A 20,514-nucleotide genomic window follows, 5' to 3' on the forward strand; every position below is an offset into this window, starting at 1 on the left:
AAAGTTCTTTAATGACACTTAAAAAAGATCTAAAACAGAATCATTTGAATCATTTTTTTGTTAATATTTGTATGTTGTAATTAAAACGGCCGCTAGATGGCAGCGACTACCCCGGACTGAGGACGAGAGGATACAGTCGACTCCAGCAGCTTTTTAAGTTGATTTTTGGACAAATTTAAAAAAAGAAAAAAGGAAGCAGTTACGACTTGGTCAAGAGTCATGTGATCTGTTATTCAGCAACGTCATAGTCAAGTACTCGACAATACTACACACATATAACCCTACAGATACACACCTCTTCTAAAAAGTATGCAAACATATTTTTAGCTATATACTGTAGTTCATGGGGATCATCGCTAGTAGAAGTTTGAATTTAGGGTGAACTATTACTGGGGGTCACGTGGGCGTGTCCTCTGCGTTAAAAAAAACAAATAACTTCTGTGACGTCATGAAACGTTTCTTTTTTTAACCTCTGGATCTCGCGTCCGCATCCGGTGCGTAAAACGCATCACGCGCCGCCAGCGTGTCCGGTCCGTGTCGCTCGCGCGCACGCGCACGCAGGTGGAGCAAGCGAGCCCTGCCCTCTGCGCGCGTGCACGCCGCCGCCGCGGTTGCGTGGAAACTGAGCGGCTTCCCTTCACAGGCGCGTCCAGCGGCTCCTCAACTTGAGGACGAGGCTAATGGAAGACGATCACACGCATCGATCCTGAACCTCCTGAGATCCGTAGCAGCGACTCCAGCCTCGTGATGGAGAGAAGAGGCAAGAAACCGTGAAGACGTGAGTTGATGCTTTTTTTTCATCCTCGTTTTTTATTCTCATATTGGAATTTAATCTTAGTTTTGTTTCGGGGAAAATTGAGATCGATTTGGAGAGAGATCTGTCTTTACTAGTGACCAACACAAGATGACATTCATTTAATTTTTTTTTTGTTAATTAATAATGAGTTTTTTATTCTCCTTCTGTTAGAAATTGCAAATAAAATGGTCAAAGCAATATAAAGTTGTTATTTTCTGTGTAAGCCATGACTGGATCCTGGTCCATCAACGCTGCTGATTCCTGCTGTTGAAGCAACAGTTTGGATCGAAATGACGTGTGTTTAGTGTCGAACACTTGTGATTCAGCAGCAAAAAAAGAGGATTATTTGAGTTATTTCTTCTTATTTACTCACCCAAGGTCTCACTGAAGAAGCTCAGCTATTCTTTCTGGTCAAGCGTCACAACCCATTCATAGCCTGATGGTCTTAAATAGTAACGAAATAAAGAAAATACAGAATAATTCCAGAAAACTAATAATAAAAACACCTTTTGTGTCACTATATATACATTATGTTTAAATCGGTTTTATGTTTCATTAATAGTTTTATCTACTTTTAATCTATTATGTATTATAACATAATATTTAAATATGAATATGCTTATAAAAACAGGTCAAACTGAGAAAAGAGGATTTAAAAATACACATTTTGCACTATTTTTGGGTTTAAAAAGTAATTACCAAAGAACAACGCTAACCTCACACTAACCCAGAAATGTATTTTTAGGCTAAAGATCTGAGGTTTTGTTAAAATGCTTTCAGCCTGTTGCAAAGTAAAACAGTGTTAATAATAAATATAATACTTTTAATAATCATGAACACTTGCATCGGTGAGTAGCTGTAAATCATAGTTTAATTAATGCTCTTAGATGCGTTTTATTCTTAGATAAATATTAACGACGATGCAACTACAATGATCTGACAAACGGAGTCACCATCCTGTCTGTTGTGAGGACCTTCTTAAAATATTACACACTAACTAACTTCTATGGAAAATAGAAAAGAATCGAACGCTGTGAATACAGAAATAAAATGTTAAAAAAAGGAGTTAAAAACAATTCGAAATTTTTAAGACATTTATTATAGATCAATTTGTATAAATGTGAAGGTTGTACGTTACAAATGTCTGAGTAGAAATATACACAAACCATGATTAAGAAGTACTTTATTTTAGAATATTTTTATTCCTACGAAGTGATTTTCAGTAGGAAATTTTCTTTTTTTTTTCAACTTATATGATTAAAATAACACATAAAATGCTCATGAAAATGAAAGAAATAAAAACATTCCTATTATAAGTTATGAAAAATTGGGAATTATAAGCAACAGAGATTTTGGTTAGTGATGTGACAAGAAGCTTCATGAAGCAGTGTCATATTTATCAGAGGACAGTAGGGGGCGCAGTACAGTAAAACATTGAAACAGTACAGGTTTCAATAGAATATCTTTTCAAAGCAACAGATTATAGAGCAAAAAGTGACATCTAGTGGACTCAGGAAAAAATTACACTGCTTCATGAAGCTTCATGAAACAGTGTCATATTTTTCAGAGGACAGTAGGGGGCGCCCTCAGTTTAAAAATGATGTTAGGTTTCAATATAATATATTTTCAAAGCAATAGATTATAGAGCAAAGAGTGACATCTAGTGGAGTCAGGAGACAATGACACTGTTTCATGAAGCTTCATCGACACATCACTAATTTTGGTTTTGCTGTCACGGATATTTCAAGATTATGTCGCCATTTGTATGTTGCTATTTGTTCTGAATTCAATTGGAAATTACATTTTTTTTAAGCGTGTGCATTTATTCGTGACAGCCACCAATAACTTAGAGCATCACTTATCTTGTCATGTAATCGTTTCCGATAAATACACATCAGTACTTGAGAAGCTAATGGTTGTGGGTAAACTAGTCAAATCAAATATGGGCAGCTGGTGTTCTGAGTGGGAAACACTGGTGGTTGATGTCTATCCAGGTGTGAGTTCTGCAGCTCAGAATGTGTTTGTGGATCCACCATTTGAAGTTGTTTGGATTAATCCGGCAATATTTGACAACAGTGCTTACAACGTGCTAAGAAAAATATACAGTCAAACATAAGTTGTTTTTTGGTTGGTTTGTCATGTTAGCGCCCTCTACAGGAGGCCACTTCTCAGCAATTGCATTGTTTAAAGAGAAATAATATATAACAATGTGTATAATAATGTGTTACTATTGTATTCATAGTGGGTAAACAAATAATCAGGAATCAGGAAAGTTCAGTACACTGCCTAAAAATTAATAAATCACAGTTTATACAAGCAGGCAACATCGTCGTTTTGAAGTGATAGTACACATAAAATTCAAACTTAACTCATTTTATACTCACCCTCATATCAACTAAGGGTTGGGATTATTTTTAGAGTAATCTGTTCTTTTTAGAGTTATAGACAAAAATGTAGGTCCATTTGTATCGAGGCCTTGACAAGAATAATTGGAAAAAGGGTATATTTTACACTTGTTTGTGACGTTTAAAGAACCAAATTATATAAACAGGAAGTACTTTGGAAGTACTCCGGGTAAATATCCCAAGTGCTTCCAGTGAAGACAGGAGACAGGAGTATGCACTCTGGACGTGCTCGCAATGTTTACCGGGAATACCAAAGTACTTCCTGTATATATTGCTATATTGTTCTTTAAACATAAAGGAGCTTAAAGTTTCGACCTGTTTTCTGAACAATTCTTAATGTCGTGGGTTCAATACAAGAGGGACGTTGCAGGCGAGCAGTATGAAGGTATTTGGATATTTTCAAGTGTCTTTTTGAAGACGAAGATGAAGCCGAAGACAACTGAGCTCCAGTCGCTACATTAAAATGAACAAACATTTTTGTCTATAACTCTAAAAAGAACAGATTACTCTGAAAATAAACCGAATTAGTGGACATAAGGTTGAGTAGAAAACTAGTTTGACATTTGGATGAACTAACCTTAAATCATCCAAATACTCGTCAGTAACGTTCATTACCAAGCAAATGTTCATCATACTATCATGATCAGCACAAGTACATCAACCATGCTAGTAGGAGTAGAAGGAAACCAAATGAAAATGTTCCACATGTCTCCACACGATGAGATTAGATAACACTTTATTCCACCGAAGCGAGAATTCACTTCCTCTGGTTGACCGTGGATATTTCTGCAGCAGTTTTAAAATGAGTGTGAATCAATGAAACGCCGCCCTTTTGTCTGACCCGACGTGCTGAGCTGAGAAAGTGTAGCCTTGGATTCGTGCGTCGGAAACAACACCAACATGGTTGTTCAAATTCTTACACAATGGAAAAGGTTAAGCTGACGGCTCGAAGAATCGAACCCAGAATCTTACTGTCGTTATTATAAACTGTGGTAGGAAAGCCTTGAGTCACAGTTGAAGAAGCAAACGTGTCAAACTCCAAGAGAAAAACGAGTCACCACATGATTGAATACCTTAATAAACATCTCATGACAAATACGATCTTCAACTGTTGAAGTGATTCTGAAGTTTAACCTCCCTGGGCTTGGGTGGAACGATGCAATAGTTCCACTACACGTGGTCTCAGAAGTAGGATCGTATCTGAAGCGAAGTCTAAGTACCCGAGAGAGTACAGGTTGAACCCTAACCCATTAAAAATGTCAGTATATACAGGGTTTGTTATAGGATTTTATATAGTGCTTTTTCTGTATCTCAACAGCATCATCGTTAATTCTCAGTTTCGCCTTTTTTCTACCAGTTTTCAGCATTTGTTTAGCAGTCAAGATAAAAGCTCTTGTTGTGTCAGTTTCTACTTTTATCTTCCTGGTAAGAAAACGCTGTATTTGATTCATTGTACGGTTTGGTGGTCACATGTCAATCACAGACTCTCTGTCAAAGTGGTGAAGAATATTGTTAAAATAATAGCCCTTATAATATTTCTACTGCATTGACTGTTCAAAACTAAACCATTTACAGAAAATATACATATTTTTAAAATTCAAAATAATGTGTAGATTTAGGTGTGTGTTGTTGTGAAGTGTGACTCTATTGTATCATCAGTGTGTGTTTGTACAAAACTCTCTTTTCATTGAAATATTGACATTAGAAAATGATCTTAAGCTCCGCCCACTGAAAACACTTTGTTGTTCTGGAGATGAAATCTTGTTCACCATAACCACACCCACTCTGCTGTCATGGTAAAACGTGGTTTGTCATCGCGTGTCATCAATCCTGGATGTCTCCACCTCCAAGGGATTCGTTGTATAAACAAAGCGGGGCGTGATTACAGCTGGCTGGAGGAGGAGTGAAGCCATTATTACGTCATAATGGACTCTCGTAACCTCTCGTTCGCCCAGATTTCAGAGCAACTTTATAAAGTAATAAGTGTAAAACATGGTCATGATGATGAACTTACTGCGTCTTGGAGAGGAAGAACATTTGAAACATGTGAGTGAGGAGAGTTGAAGTTTAATATTAGCTGAGTTTAAGTTAAGTCAAGTTTATAAACTTTTGATATATAACACAAAAGTACTTCTGCAAACACCATGGGGAGGACTTCCATAAAAAAGGCACAGTCCTTGTAAAATCAAATCCTACTTTATGGCTATTATTTTAAGATGAATGTCTGTCGAGCTCCGCTCAAAAGCTGAAATCATTTACATCCTTCCAGGGACATATGGGTACAGCACTGACTGATTTATCAACTGTGAACTGACCTTTGGCAGAGAGAGCGCAGTATATACGAAGTAAATTAAAAATCACTGGCAGGCTGGAGTTATTTACCATCATGGTGTGCAATCTCTGTACAAACACAGACAGTCTTCACTTGATTTACTCCGCGTCGCGCCAGAGATGGAGCTTAAATTCCTCATTTGATGAACTCATCCAAGTCTTAAAAAAACCAGAATATGGTTGTCGGCCCCTTTTTACTAAAGTGACGCCGCTCTTCTATTCCCAGCTGTCCAGGGGCTTCCTCCGTCTCTGATCGCACTCACCGATCTTAGTCTTTAACGGTGTGTGAGAGCTGACCGATCACGACGTCGTCGAGCAAGACCTCAGACGTCGTCTGTCACGCTCCTGTGACAGCAGCTGGCGAGCTGGACCACGAGCTGAAGACAATCTGTCTATAGAAGAAATTGATGCTGTGACTTCATATGCTATATTGACTTCCAGACAGAAGCTCACTTCTGATGGAGTTATTCCCTAAAAGCGGGCTCAGTTTACAAGCACAATTTCGGCCACTTCTAATGAGTTTGAAGGCAAAAGTTGTAGTTTTTTAGAGCAACAAAGGATGTTGACAAAGTAAAAATAACATCATTAATGCCTCGAGTTTATAAACGTGACTTATTAACTTGGATGGGTTTTCTATGGAACTGGCAGATACATTTACAAGGCGGAAGAATAAAAGCATCAAGCTTGAAATGTGCATAATAAGTTCTCTTCTCTAATGGCCGAGGCTCCATCTCCGTTCCACTCCGGTGCGTCAGCCTTCGTCTCTTTCCCCCGCGACGCTTATTATTGTCTGGCAGGCCTTGCTTAAACAAGAGACTCACAATGAGTTTGATTAGCAGTGTCTCTGAGCCAAACCCTCCATTTCTCCTCGCACACACACACACACACACACACACACACACACACACACACACACACACACACACACACACACACACACACACACACACACACACACACACACACACACACACACACACACACACAAACGCCACCAAGCATTTAATACTTGAAGACACTTTGAGATTGATTGCATTTTTCCTCGTATCTTCCTAAGTGGATCTTGTTCTGGCTTTTGGAGAAATTAAAAAAAGGATTGTGTCTCTTTTTGTATCGGAGCAGACGAGACGGATGCAGGTTTGGCAGCGATCGAGCCACTGCCTTTAAAGACTAGTCGTCTGTGAGCAAAATAATACAAAACATTTTCGAACAAATTCTTATTACATTTCAGGAATACGTTCTTTTTTGTGTTGCATTTTTCCGCCTCATTTTGGACTAAATCAAGCATCTACCGGAACTTTATTTGGACCACAAACTTTCCTAATGCATTCAAATAATTCATCCACCACCCTTCAAGTTGTCGCTGACAAAAAAACAGCAGAAAAAAAAGCACTACTGGCATAAAAACGAATGTTAAGTGATTGAAAAACACAACTTGCCGTAACGCTGAATCGGTGGAAATGCTGAGGTTGTCGCTTTAGTGTTTGTTTATTTACCAATTTGCCAGTTTGGAAGCTTGTTTTGTGAGGCACTGAAAAAAAAGGATTGGACAGACTGTCCGCATATCACCTCTGATCTCTGATCCACAACTCTGTCCATCTGTGTTTAATATAACTACTCAAGTTTGTAAACAACTGAAGTCTTTGACTACATTAGTTCACAGCGAGGTTTGTATTTACAAATCAATACAATGTTGTGGTTTCGTTTATTAAGCATTTTTTTCTAAAACAACATTGCAGCGACTTAATCATACACTAACCCTAACCCTAACTCTAATCCTAACCCTAGCCCTAACCCTAACCCTAACCCTAACCCTAAACCTAACCCTAACCCTAACCCTAACCCTAACTCTAAACCTAACCAGAACCCTAACCCAAACTTTAACCCTAATCCTAATCCATACCCTTATCCTAACCCTAACCCTAACCCTAACCCTTATTCTAACCCTTACCCTAACTCTAGCCAGAACCCTAACCCAAACCCTAACCCTAACCCTAATCCATACCCTTATCCTAACCATAACCCCTAACCCTAACCCTAACCCTAACCCTAACCCTAACCCTAACCCTAACCCAAAACCAAACCCTAATCCTAATCCTAACCCTTACCCTTACCCTAACTATAATCCTAATTTATACCCTTATCCTAACCCTTAACTCTAATCACAACCCAAACCCAAACCCTAACATTGACCCTAACTCTAATCCTAACCCTTACACTAACCCAAACCCTAACCCTTCTCCAACCACACTTAACATTTCTCAACCTTACCCATATAATGCTTTGTATTTATTTTTTCAATGATAATAAACTTTGGTTCTTTTTCCGTAAACCGACCAATCACGAAAGGCACGACTAATATTACCCAATCAGAAGCAACATGAGGCGGGTCTATCGTTCATTGCAGCACCGATACACACAACACAGAGACATGGAGTCACAGTAACATTTTAACACAGCGGCGACATCGTTTGGCGGTCAAGCCTTCACTTTAACTGAGAAGCATCCAAATGCAAAATTCCGTGAAGTTTGCGAAACGCCATTGAGAAGTAGGAAGCTGGCTTTCAAATTAAGAGCTTTGAATGGGCTGCGTCTGCCTTGAAATCCTTTATTATCATGATCACACTGTGTTCTTTTTTGTTATTTATCTTTTCATTATTTTGTGACACATTGACTGTTTAAAACACATTTAGATTTTCACCCAGTTAATAGATTTCACATCATTTAAAATGCTTTTACAGTTTAAAGATGCTAAATAATAACCTTTAATAACATTTGAATATAGAATTTTAGAGAGAATTATCAACAAGAAATAATATTTTGGCCGCGTTTTATATGTGTCACTGTCAAAGATGACAGATGCTATACATCAATAATTACCATCAATGACTGTCATTGATCTCTTCTAGAAACAAGAAACAATGAAATGTAGAAATTATTAAGCTGTCGTATTATAACCATCTTAGTCATATGACATTGTGACAGATGGGGTTGAGGCCATCAGTCTTGTAAATCGACATTAAAAAAAAAACGCCATTTTTTCATTTATTCCTCTGCTCGTGACACTCAAATCTCACTCATGTAATTTGCTGAAACTTGGCAGACGTGCTGAGGACTCACTTAGGTCATAACAGAATCAGTAGACGGCAGTCACTGAGAACAGTTACACATATTAAATCTGAATCAAACCAAACTAACAAACTAAAAAAAACACAACTTGAACACAGAGCAAGTGAAGTCTGCAAAGACAAATAAACATTCTAGTGCTATTAAGTCATATGAAAACTAGCTCCTTGGTGTTGTTGTTCATTCCTTTAAATGAGTTCTTGGGACCATCGTTGTGTTTGTTGAGGAAACCCAAATCAAGTCCAGTCACTGCTAAACATGGAATACTAGAGTTTACTCTAAAGCTTACGACATCAATATCCATTATTTGTACAATGATTTTTGTAACCATTCTGATGTTTTTTAAAAGGATTTATGTACTTCGATGTTTTTTAAGAGGGTCAAATGTTCCACTCTATGCTCTTCATCCGAAGAGATCTCTCTCGCCAGAGCCAAGATGTAACTCAAGACCGTGGTCTCGTACCAGCTGGACGCTCCTTCAGAACCTCAACATTTTCTACACAACGATAAAAGCCTTTTAAACGGATTCCTAAGAAGCAGCTTTACATCAGGATACATTTATAAAGTCTGTGAGATGCCCGGGGAGAAGAAAATGAACATTTATTGAATTTTCTGAAACTGACCATTGTAAATTTGATCTGTAGCTCTTACTGTTGCAGTGCACCTTGGGATTTATTGAATGGTTAAAATTAGACTTTAGGAGTTGACGTCATAGGATGGATTCGTCCTGCTGATCGTCACACAGGCTCTTTTCATGAGCATGTTTAGAGGAAATTTGTCTACATTTACTAGGTATTTTCGCTAAGGGTTAGTTTAAACAAAATCTTGATTTCACTCATATTCTATTCAACGTCTGTTCTTTTTGAGTTATAGACAAAAATGTTTGTTCATTTTAATGTAGCGACTGGAGCTCAGTGGTCTTCGTCTTCATCTTCGTCCAAAAAGACACTTAAAAACATCCAAATACCTCCATACTGCTCGACTGTAACGTCCCTCTTGGATTGAAAGGAAATGTGAGTTCTTCTACTAGAGCCGATCAGAATTCTGGCTGCAGAGTTTTGTATTAACAGCAGGCGAGACAGATCCTTCTGGTTTAGACACCGAAATAAACTGTTACAATAGTCTAAATGAGAAGAAACAAACACATGGATTATAAACTCCAGATCGTGTTGTGACATAATGTTCCTAAATTTAGAGATTTTTTTTTTAGTTGAAGGAAACATATTCTGGTCAGATTTCTGCAGGGTTGTACTATTTGTGTTTTTTCAGGTTACTTGACATTTCTTGACTTATTAATTGGGTTGGAACCATTAGTTGTGTTGTGCAGAAGTCAGGTTGATATTATATGACCTTTGAATTCATTTTATGGAAAGAACAAATCAGCTAATTGAAGAGAAATTAGTCTACTGACTCCTTCAAGAAAAATCTTAAGACGTTTTTATTTGTTCAGGCTTTTCCATGATTTTTCTGGAACTCCTGTTGTGTTCTCAGTATTATCTTGACTTTTAGAGTATATATTTTATTGAGTATTGTTTTGATTGTTTAAGCGCTTTGTGACCCTGGTCTGGAAAAGCTATATATAAATAAGAATTACTTATTTACTTTAAGAAAATAAGATCGGTCTGTCAGAAAAAATGCAAAACCTTTTAATGAGCCCAGAAGGCGTATAACATTTTACGATTATGGTCTGGGATCTTATGCTCAAAACAAGCTTAAAAAAAAAAAATTGTTTAGGTTTTTCTGAAAAATTTCTCATGTTGAGGCTTCAATCCAAGATGGACATTAGATGTTTTTAAGTGTCTTTCTGGACGAAGACGAAGACAACTGAGCTCCAGTCGTTACATTAAAATGAACAAACACTTTTGTCTATAACTCTAAAAAGAACAGATTACTCTGAAAATAATCCCAACTCTTAGTCGACATGAGGGCAAGTAGAAAATACTGAAAAAAGGTATGGAATATGACAGATGAGAAAACTTTCACTGCATAGCGTCAACAGCAAGTGTGGTGAGTTCAATAACGTAGAAATTGCCGTGGTGCATTCAAAGCCATAGAATAAAAAAGAAGCAACGAGCGAATACAACTAAATGAAAAAAGAAATTGCCAACATTTTTTTAATAATAAGAGATAAACTACAATTTAAACACGTCCAATATAAAGTTCAAGAACCAGGATTTGACGCCTGCGTTGAGAAAGCAATACAATTTCTGTATACTGACATAATCAGAGGAGGCCATTTTAGAATGGAATACCAGTGTGTCCACGTCACCCTGTGTGTTTGGAACATGTTGCTCCTCATAATGTCACATGTTAATATGCGAGTCCGTCTGCCGCGATAGCTGCGCTGCAGGGATGTCAATAATAAACGAGGCTCGGCGACACCAAAGGGCTTCATGAATGTTGCTGCTGCCGCTGTGAAGCGAGAGCGTTTGATGGTGAGACCAGAGGGAAGTACGACCACCGGCTTCATTCCTGCCATCATAAAAGCTACTGTACTGCTGTCTTCTGCGGATGTGCTCGCTTTTCAGTGACGGTTAAAGATGCAGTATATAACAATTTGATGTTATTATTATTATTTTTCATATTTTCTCTAATGATTGGTTTCATGTTGAATAAATATCATGGAGTTTAACTTTCTATCTATTTATGATTATGGTTCCCCAACCTTTATTGTACCGTGGACCAGTTAAATGTCAGGATTAAATTCAAGGAAAACTACCATTAAATGCATGAGATCATAACGTTGAATCAGCAAATGCTCTGGACTGGTTACAACAAGATGTATTTGCATCTACATGTGTGTGTGTGTCTCCTTTTAGAGACTTTGTGCCAATGTGTGAGTTTGTGTTTAAGCATTATTTACAGTGTATATGGAATTATGATTCTGAAATGGAGGCGTCGTCTCTAGAGGTTGTTTTTTTTTTACTCATTTTGAAGTCAAGAGTCAAATGTTATTTAAGAGAAAAATCTGTTGTTTTTTTCCAAAATTAACCTCTTTCAGGAAGTAATATGCAATAAAACAGATTATTATGGTAATATTTCTTTCTTTGCGGCCCAGAAACAAATGTCTCATGGACTGAGGGTTGGTGGAGCACGGAAACAAAATATCAAAGTATTCATAAAAAACTCATATTTATCATATTTATCAACCTGTAGCAGATTTAAAATTAGATAAATGATTTTTTAAAAGTCTTTAAATTAACTCAATGGGTTTATTAAGTTAATTTAACTCAGCTTAACAGAAGATTGCCTGGTATTTGTTATACCAGGCAATTTTTTATTACTTAACTGAAAAATAAACTTGTTTCCAGGGTCAATCAGATGTGATACGATCTACCTCATGTAGACCAAGTAGTGAGTCAATTCCAGAAATTATATTGATGTGTCGATGAAGCTTCATAGAGCATATCTTTCAGAGGACAGTAGGGGGCGCCCTCAGCTTAAAAATTATGTGAGGTTTCAATAGAATAGCTTTTCAAAAGCTCAAAAGCAGTAGATTATTGAGCAAAGAGTGATATCAAGTGGACTCAAGTGGAAATAATGACACTGTTTCATGAAGCTTCATCGACACATCACTAGAAAATACCCTCCGGCCATTAAGTATAGATTTTTGGTCAATGACCTAAGATTTAAGTTGCTCAGTCTGTTGACTTTAACCTCATCGAGAGAATTAAATCAAAATAGATTTAAAGTTTTGAATCATGAAAGAGTTTTGCAGAGTGAAAGCATATAGATTTTGAATAGGATCGGGCCAAGAACAGAATCTTGCGGGACTCCACAGTCATCGACTAATGGGGATTGACCTGTAGAGAGTGATGTGTGTCTGATAGATAAACATCACTTTAACCTCCTTAAACCTTAAATGATTTAACCTCCTTAAAGCTTAGAAGAAAGGCTGAATGTTGTTAAAAGTGATGTGTGACTCAATTGTTCTCATCAGTATGTGTTTGTACAAAACTCTCTTTTTCATTTTTGATATTAGAAAATGATTTTAAGCTCCGCCTGTCGTGTGTTCACTATACTTTCTTGTGTCACACACATACTGAATTTCTTCTTACTGAACTTCTATTGATAATTTTGTCTTGCCTTTCTCTTCAGCATCTTTGTCAAGCACATCCAATGCTTCTGTTCTCATTTTGCAAATCTCTGGAATTTTTCCCCTCATTTTCCGGTTGAATAATAATTCGGCAAGACATTTTTTGCCTGTTGTTGTATGTTGCACACACCAGTAAACAGTGACATATTTTCTCAGTTCACGTTTCCAGTCGCACTCTGACGTTCCACCTCACCGTTCGCTTGCACCCCTTTTTGGCGTTTGTTTTGAGATGTATAATGTCATTTTGCTCACAGAATTCTCGAAACAGTTCCGACCTGAGTTGTGGTCCGTTGTCTGATTTGCATGTCATTGGTGGTCCATGTCTACTGAAAATAGATTCTAGACGGGTGGTGCAGGTTTTTGTTCCCACCGATCAAGCATGTGCAGTTTAACCATTGAGGTTTCAGCGGAAACAAGCAACACCAGACTGACAATCAACTGATTACACTCTGAAGGCTCCTGATTGGGTGATAGAGGGAGGCTCTTGATTGGTTGGAACGAAAATCAGCACCACCGCGGCCCTTTGAGGACCGGTTTGGAAGACCCTTGTTCTAGACTATGAATCGCTTTCTCTGTTGTAGTCGAGGTCATAATATCATACTTAAAAAAGCCACTATAATAGTCTACCACAACAAGTATGGAATGATTTGAAGGAAGTGGCCCCAACAAGTCAATGGCCACATCCTGCCACGGACCATCTGGTAGTACCGTTGTTCTCAATGGTTCTGGTGGATCTGGTCTGGCTACGATCTGACATCCGTGACACTTTTAACAGAATTTTTCATATATCCATACCGGACCACCAAACTTTTGTCCTCAAAAGTCGTTTTGTCCCAACTATTCCCAAGTGACCTTCACAAGTGACCTTCACAAGTGACCTTCACAATGCGATTTTGTTTGTTTGTCCGATCACACACGACTCATTGACGATTGGCGCAGATGCCTTGCAGTTGTCAAAAGGACCTGTTGTGAGTGCCTGACGCACTTGACTCAGTTCGGGTGTCATTAGCGGATTCTCTTTCTACCTCTTTGGTTGTCACAGGTTTTTGGCGTGGCACTAACTGCTACGAATCTCACACATTCTTCCGTGTTCATGTGTGTGTTTCAGTGACCTTTCACCCAACAGCCTTCACAATGAATCTGCAATCTTCTGTTTTCCTGCAATATGCACAAGTCTGTAGTTGAATAGTTGAAGCTTGGACTATAAATGCGTTCTAACGGTTTATGATCTGTTACAAGATAAAACTTCCGGCCATAAATGTAACGATGAAGTCTTTCACACGCCCATACGAGAGCTACACCTTTTCTCCCTGTCTGGGAATTTCTCTGTTCAGAATCAGTTAAACTGCGACTTACAGAGCACACAGGCACCGTTTCCCCATGTTGTTGCTGAACCAATACAGCACCAAGTCCTACTGGAGCTTACTTGAAGCTTTCTTTTGTTCCTGACCAAATTTAAATGGTGTATCTTTCCAAGTTAGTCGTCTCAGTGCTTCTGTTGCAAATGGTGAAATGAATCTGCTACTGTAACCAACCAACCCTAAGAAGCTTCTGACTTCTGTGGCATTCTCTGGTTCTCTGGCTTCCAGTACAGCTCTCACTCGTTCTTCTGTCGGCCCAGTACCTTTTTGGGCCAGTAGTATTTCCATGAACCGACCTGTTGATGTTGAACTGACATTTGTCTGGATTTAAAGTTAGACCACATTCTGTCAACCGCTTCATGACTGCCACAAGTCACAATGTCATGAGTTTCTTGATCTTGGCCATGTACGATAACATCATCTGAAATGTTCTGAACTCCTTAAATACCAGCTAAAGCATTAGCTATTTCATGTTGGTATTGTTCACTGGCTTATACAACAAATATTACCCGTTTATATCTGTGCAGAAACGGTTGTTATCTCCCTTGATTCAGAGTTGAACTCCAACTGATGGTATCGCCATTTCAAGTCTAATTTACTGAAATGGTTGAACCGTTCAGACCTTGGAGTATTTTGTCAACAGTAGGGATTGGAAATCTTTCTCTTATGATTGCTACGTTTGCACACCGCATGTCAATACACAGCCTGATATCTTTATCTGCTTTCGGTAATATTACGACTGGATTGACCCTTGGAGTGGGGCCCTCTACCTTCTCAATAATGTCAATGAGTTAATTTATTTTCCTCTCCACTGTTACCGGAGATTGTAAGTAAGTTTTAAGTAAATTATATTTGTAGAGCGCTTTCCAGACGATGGTCACAAAGCGCCTAAACAATCATAACAATACTCACTAATATATATACTTTAAAGGTCAAGATAACACAAAGACAAACACAGGAGTTCCAAAAAATCAAGGAAAAGCCTGAACAAATAAAAATGTCTTAAGATGTTTCTTGAAGGAATCAGTAGATCATCAAACACAGAGATGGTTCCAAAGCTTAGGAGCAACAGTCTGGAAGGATTTCTCTCCTCTGGTCCTGAAGCGTGTTCAGGAACCATCAGTAGATTCTGATCCACAGACCTCAGAGCCCGAGCTGGGGTGTAAGTCTGGATCAGATCACTGATGGAAGGTCTGAGCATGAATAGATCTGAAAGTAAGAACCAGAATTTTAAAGTTGATCCTGAAAGAAACTGGCAGCCAGTGAAGAGTTAAGGATCGAGGGAAATGTGAGTTCTTCTACTAGAGCGGCTCAGAATTCTGGCTGCAAGGTATACGTCTGAATGGCTGAGCCAGTGCAAGCTAATCTGTTTTGTGTAGTTTTCTAACCCCCTGAAACACTTTTGGGTATTTTGGCCAAAGTTACCTCTTCCTGTATGTGATCAATGAAACATTTCCCCCTATTTTGAGCACTCCTAAGTCGATGCCTGTCTTTTTTCCAAGAAGAGGTTCTCCATTTCTTTTTATCACTATGAATTCTGCATAGTTTCTTTTGTTACCAATAGTGATCTCCTTTGACTTTCCTACGCACATATTCCGACTGAATTTGCTCAGGAGAGCGTCTCTTATCTGCCCGTCTCAGACGTGTAGAAAATTGTTGTACAGTCTCGCCTTGTTTCTGAAACAACTTTGTGGAATGTCTGGTGGGCACATGCTGTGTTGACCTGTTTTACAAAGTATCTGTTCAGTGCCTCAACTGCAGCTCTGTTGTCCTTCCGTAGCTCCGGTGTTTGGCAACATCATGAACACATCCTGAACATCTGCTCCAGCGAGGTGTAAGAGCAGCGCTCGAGTCCTCTGCCTGGTGACATCCTTTGTATCCTCCGTGATGATTAATCTTTTCCCGTCTGTATTCAACTTGAACGACGTTAGCCAACGTCTCCACATGGGTCCGAGCACAGCACTTTCCAGTCCGACTTCTTTTAAAACTTCGTCATCGTCGTCGCCATTGTCGTGTGTTCACTATACTTGTGTCACACGTACTGAATTTAATCAACCGGGTCCAATAAGTTTAAGGAGTTCAATTTCGAGTCGAGGTGATCATGTCATCGTCCATCATACATCTGGGTCTTCCTCTCCTCACGTGACCTATACATCCTAATACATGACACCGCCCACTGAAAACACTTTGTTTTTCTGGAGATGAAATCTTGTTTTGCATAACCACACCCACTCTGCTGTGATTGGTCAAACATGGAGGTTTGTCACTGCGCCTCATCAATCCCGGTAGTCTCCACCTCCAAGGGACTCGTTGTTTAAATAAAGCGGGGCGTGATTACAGCTGGCTGGAGGAGGAGTGAAGCCATTATTATGTCATAATGGACTCTCGTAACCTCTCGTTCGCCCAGATTTCAGAGCAACTTTTGATAAAGTAATATGTTGAAATCATGGTCCTGATGAGGAACTTACTGCATCCTGGAGAGGAAGAACCTTTACTACATGTGCGTCAGGAGAGTTGGAGTTTTATATAAATTGCCCTTTAAATCAGTTCCAGTTTTATTATGTTTTCTATTCTCTGTTGGAGAATCTAATGGTCGACAGTGTCGAATGCAGCACTGAGGTCCAGAAGAACAAGTACTGAAACATTAACAGGTCATTGCTGACTTTTACCAAAGCGGTCTCGGTCTTGTGGTGTTTCCTAAATCCTGGCGGAAACATTTCAAATTGACTGTCATCGTGAAGATCCTCAAACTCTGAACGATTAGAGACAGGCCTATAGTCAGTAAGAACCCCTGGATCAAGGATGGAGTTTCATTAGCGGAGGAGCACTTTTAAAAGTCCGGGGGACAAAACCTGACGTTATTGACAAGTTAATCATGTCAAGTACGGATGTGCTGAGTAAGGGGAACGCCGTCGTGAAGCAGCCATGTGGGAATACGATTTAAGAGACAGGGTATGGATCTACAGGAGGAAATAATAGAAGAGAATTGTCGAGAACTACCAGGTAGAAATGAGTCCAAGTATGAATCGGGCTTAGTGTCTCTGTTTTTGTGAAGCTGCGACATTTGTTTCCTGAGGATACCTCGGAGCTGACCTTCTTCTATTAACTCGGTGTTGGAATGTTGACTTTGACGTTCCTGTTTTCTAACAAAACTGTTGTTTTCTCAAACTCTAACGTCATGATATTTCGTGTCATTTTTAGGCTCCACATGTTTCGGCGAAGTTGATACCCCGGCGTGCCTCCTTGGAGCATGCCCATACCCCAAGATGTCCCTAGCCGACTGGCTACTGCGCCACTCAGTGGTCATGTGTTTGCTGCTGCACAGTCTGGTGCTGATGACCTTCTGCTTTCACCATGCTGACACCAGTTGCTCCAAAAACTGCTACTGCTCGGAGAGCGAGGGCGGCGGCAAGACCGTGCGCTGCAGCAACCTCCAGCTGACGGAGATCCCGGAAGACATCCCCAACGATACGCGGCGTATTTATCTAGACTTCAACCATTTGACATCAGTTCCAGCCAACACTTTTGCAGGTTTCCCCCAGCTGGTGGAACTGGATCTGTCCCATAATGAGTTGAGCCTTCTGGAGTCCGGGGCGTTCCGAGGACTGGGCTCCGCCCTGCAGTTCTTGGACCTTTCTTCCAACAAGCTGGTTCACTTCAATCCCGACTCTTTCGAGGGCCTCCGGGCTCGAGCCAACCTAACAAACAATCCGTGGCATTGCGATTGCAACCTACAGATGTCCATGCCTCGGGTGGACCTGGAGCCGGTGTCGTTGACGGGCATCGTGTGCCAGACCTCCGACCCTAAGGAAATAGGCGTGGAAGGACTGGCCTTTCTTTTGGCCCCCGACGTTGACCTGTGCGTGGTGATGAAGAGGACTACAGACGTGGCCATGCTTGTGGTCATGTTTGGCTGGTTCACCATGGTCATCTCCTACCTGGTCTACTACGTCAGGGCCAATCAGGAGGACGCACGGAGACACCTGGAGTACCTGAAGTCCTTGCCCAGCAGACAGGGCAAGTCGGAGGAGTCTTCCACCATCAGTACTGTTGTGTGACCAAACCTTTCGTCTGGTTTGAGCTACGAATCGGCGACATTTGAAGAACTTTGCATCAGAGTATGTTATATCTACTTTTTTTCAAAAGTTGTCAAAAGCACGTAAAAATGCATACTGGAACTTTCCTTTTCTTTTAAACACAACATAATGGTACAGGTCCTACAGGTTGAAGCTTCACCATCTTAGGCCAATACAGTGGTAGATAAGTTAAATACAGGCTAACACGTTAACTAGGTCCGATCTAGGGCACGCTAACACCAAACTACCTCTGGTACGAACTGGGTTTGCATTAAAAGAAGTTGTGCGTCTTAACAAGGAAGTTTAGGGTAACAGGGACTATAGCAGCCCCAGTGGCCCAAGAGAATAGATCCACCAAGTAAGACCCACCTCAGTTGTTGATCTGGTCTGATATTTAGCAGTTTAGCTAGCACGGGAAAGGTAGAAGCTCAGTCCACGTCAGGGTTTTGTTATTCAGACCAAACTGATCCTTACATTCGAAGGTCGCTTCCTCCTAAGCATGTCTTAATTCTCTGGGCTGGAGAAGTGACTTTTACACTCAATCATGTCAAGAGTTGTGTTAGCATTACACACTGGTTCACCTGCACATTTATGTGTAACATCTGGACACAACATTAACAGTTCAAGGCACTTTTTTCACACAGATTGTCTTGGGTTTAATTCTTTTTTCTCTTTGCTTTTAATGGAATAAAAAAATGAAACTGTGCCTGATTTACCTCGTTTCATTTCCATTGTTGTGTTTTTTGGGTGAAAAAAGAATAATACAAACTAGTGTCGACAAAGCTTCATGAAACAGTGTCATTATTTCCTGTGTCCACTAGATGTCACTCTTTGCTGTATAATCTATTGCTTTGAAAAGCTATTCTATTGTAACCTCACATCATTTTTAATGTGAGGGCGCCCCCTACTGTCCTCTGAAGAATGTGACAGTTTCATGAAGCTTCATCAACACATCACTGCTGAAAATACGTTGTAGGAAGAAAAATGAGTCATAACCATTTGTGAAGATGAATCCTAAAAACAAAACAATTATAAATAACCTTTATCCAATTTAATTTAAATATATATATATATATATATATATATATATATATACAAATAAAGGTATAAAGAATGTATAATAATATAAAACAGAATTTAAAAACTTAAAAAGAAAATGTTTAACAAAAAAAATTGCAAAGAAGAAAAGCAAAATATACATTGTTGTAGCAAAAAAAATACAATTATAAAAAACTAAATCTAATATAAAATAATGGCTATTATTTAAAAATATAAGTAGAATGATACAAAAAAAGAGTTAAAATTAACCCATTTTAAATCACACCTTAAAACCTATTAATTTAAATATTTTTATTGAATCTAAATCACTGTGTTTTAATTATGTTTTTATGTGTCTTAATGTTCAAATTGTGTTTTTATATTTGGCCTTTTACATTTTTTGTGAGGCGACCTTAAGTGCAGAGAAAGGCACCTTGAAATAAAATGAATAATTATTATTAAAAGATGAAAATATTAAAAATATTAAAGACAAAATTGCATAGAAGTAAGAAAACATATAATGTTTTTTATGTGATGTATATAAAATGAAATAAATCAACTGGAATTTTAAAATGATCAAGAGTAAAGGATAGATGCTGGTCAAAGCTTCATCTGCTCGTTGCCATGGAGACGCCTTTCTCTCCTTCCTTCATTTGTGTAGATAGTGAAGCGTTGAGTTGGATCCGAGAAGCTCAAGGTGAGCAGATCCACTGCATGATTCATGACCGGCAACAACCAAAATAAACTTCCCAAAGTCAGCGGACGATCCTGTTTCTGTGCGACCCAGTTCCCCCTGATGGACCGCGGGGACCAACCCGTCCCCGTCCGAGACCCTCCCGAGCACTTTGACAAAGTATTTCTGACGTGTCGATAACGCTCGCCTCAGGAACCGATGTTCGAGACCCGCTCCGACGGGACCCAAGTGCTAGAAGCTTCCTGACGCCACCGATCGAACGCGAACACGGCGTCCGGGAGGTTCATGCTTACGGGTCATTGAAGTGAACAGAACCACTGAGCAAGACTTCCCGAGTCTTTTCTACACGCGTCACCCGAGTCGCCCGCTTCATGGTCGGACAGGTCAAGTTTGTCGAACAGAAGGCCCCTTGATATGGATCTTGACGGACGGTAACACGAGGTTCCGCCCGCACTGAAAAATACATGCGGGGGGATCTCAGCACACACACACTGCTGACGGACAACATTAGCGCAGAAACAGGAGCGTTTTCTTTACCCCCCCCCCGTCCCCCCGTCGGCGCCGACAGGTGTGTTCCATTGTCCGGCGCCG

General features: G+C 39.5%; 1 protein-coding gene across 1 annotated transcript; it reads left to right on the forward strand.

Annotated features, from left to right (window-relative positions):
* Positions 1–694: 694 nt before the first annotated feature.
* lrrc3ca (leucine rich repeat containing 3Ca) lies at positions 695–18,789 on the forward strand. Its single transcript, XM_087782263.1, has 2 exons — positions 695–778; positions 17,317–18,789. The coding sequence occupies exon 2, from the start codon at positions 17,382–17,384 to the stop codon at positions 18,171–18,173; it is 792 nt and encodes a 263-aa protein (XP_087638389.1). The 5' UTR covers positions 695–778; positions 17,317–17,381; the 3' UTR covers positions 18,174–18,789.
* The last annotated feature ends 1,725 nt before the right edge of the window (positions 18,790–20,514 follow it).

Source organism: Callionymus lyra, chromosome 2, assembly GCF_982586985.1.
Source record: "Callionymus lyra chromosome 2, fCalLyr1.hap1.1, whole genome shotgun sequence".
Taxonomy (NCBI): Eukaryota; Metazoa; Chordata; class Actinopteri; order Syngnathiformes; family Callionymidae; genus Callionymus; species Callionymus lyra.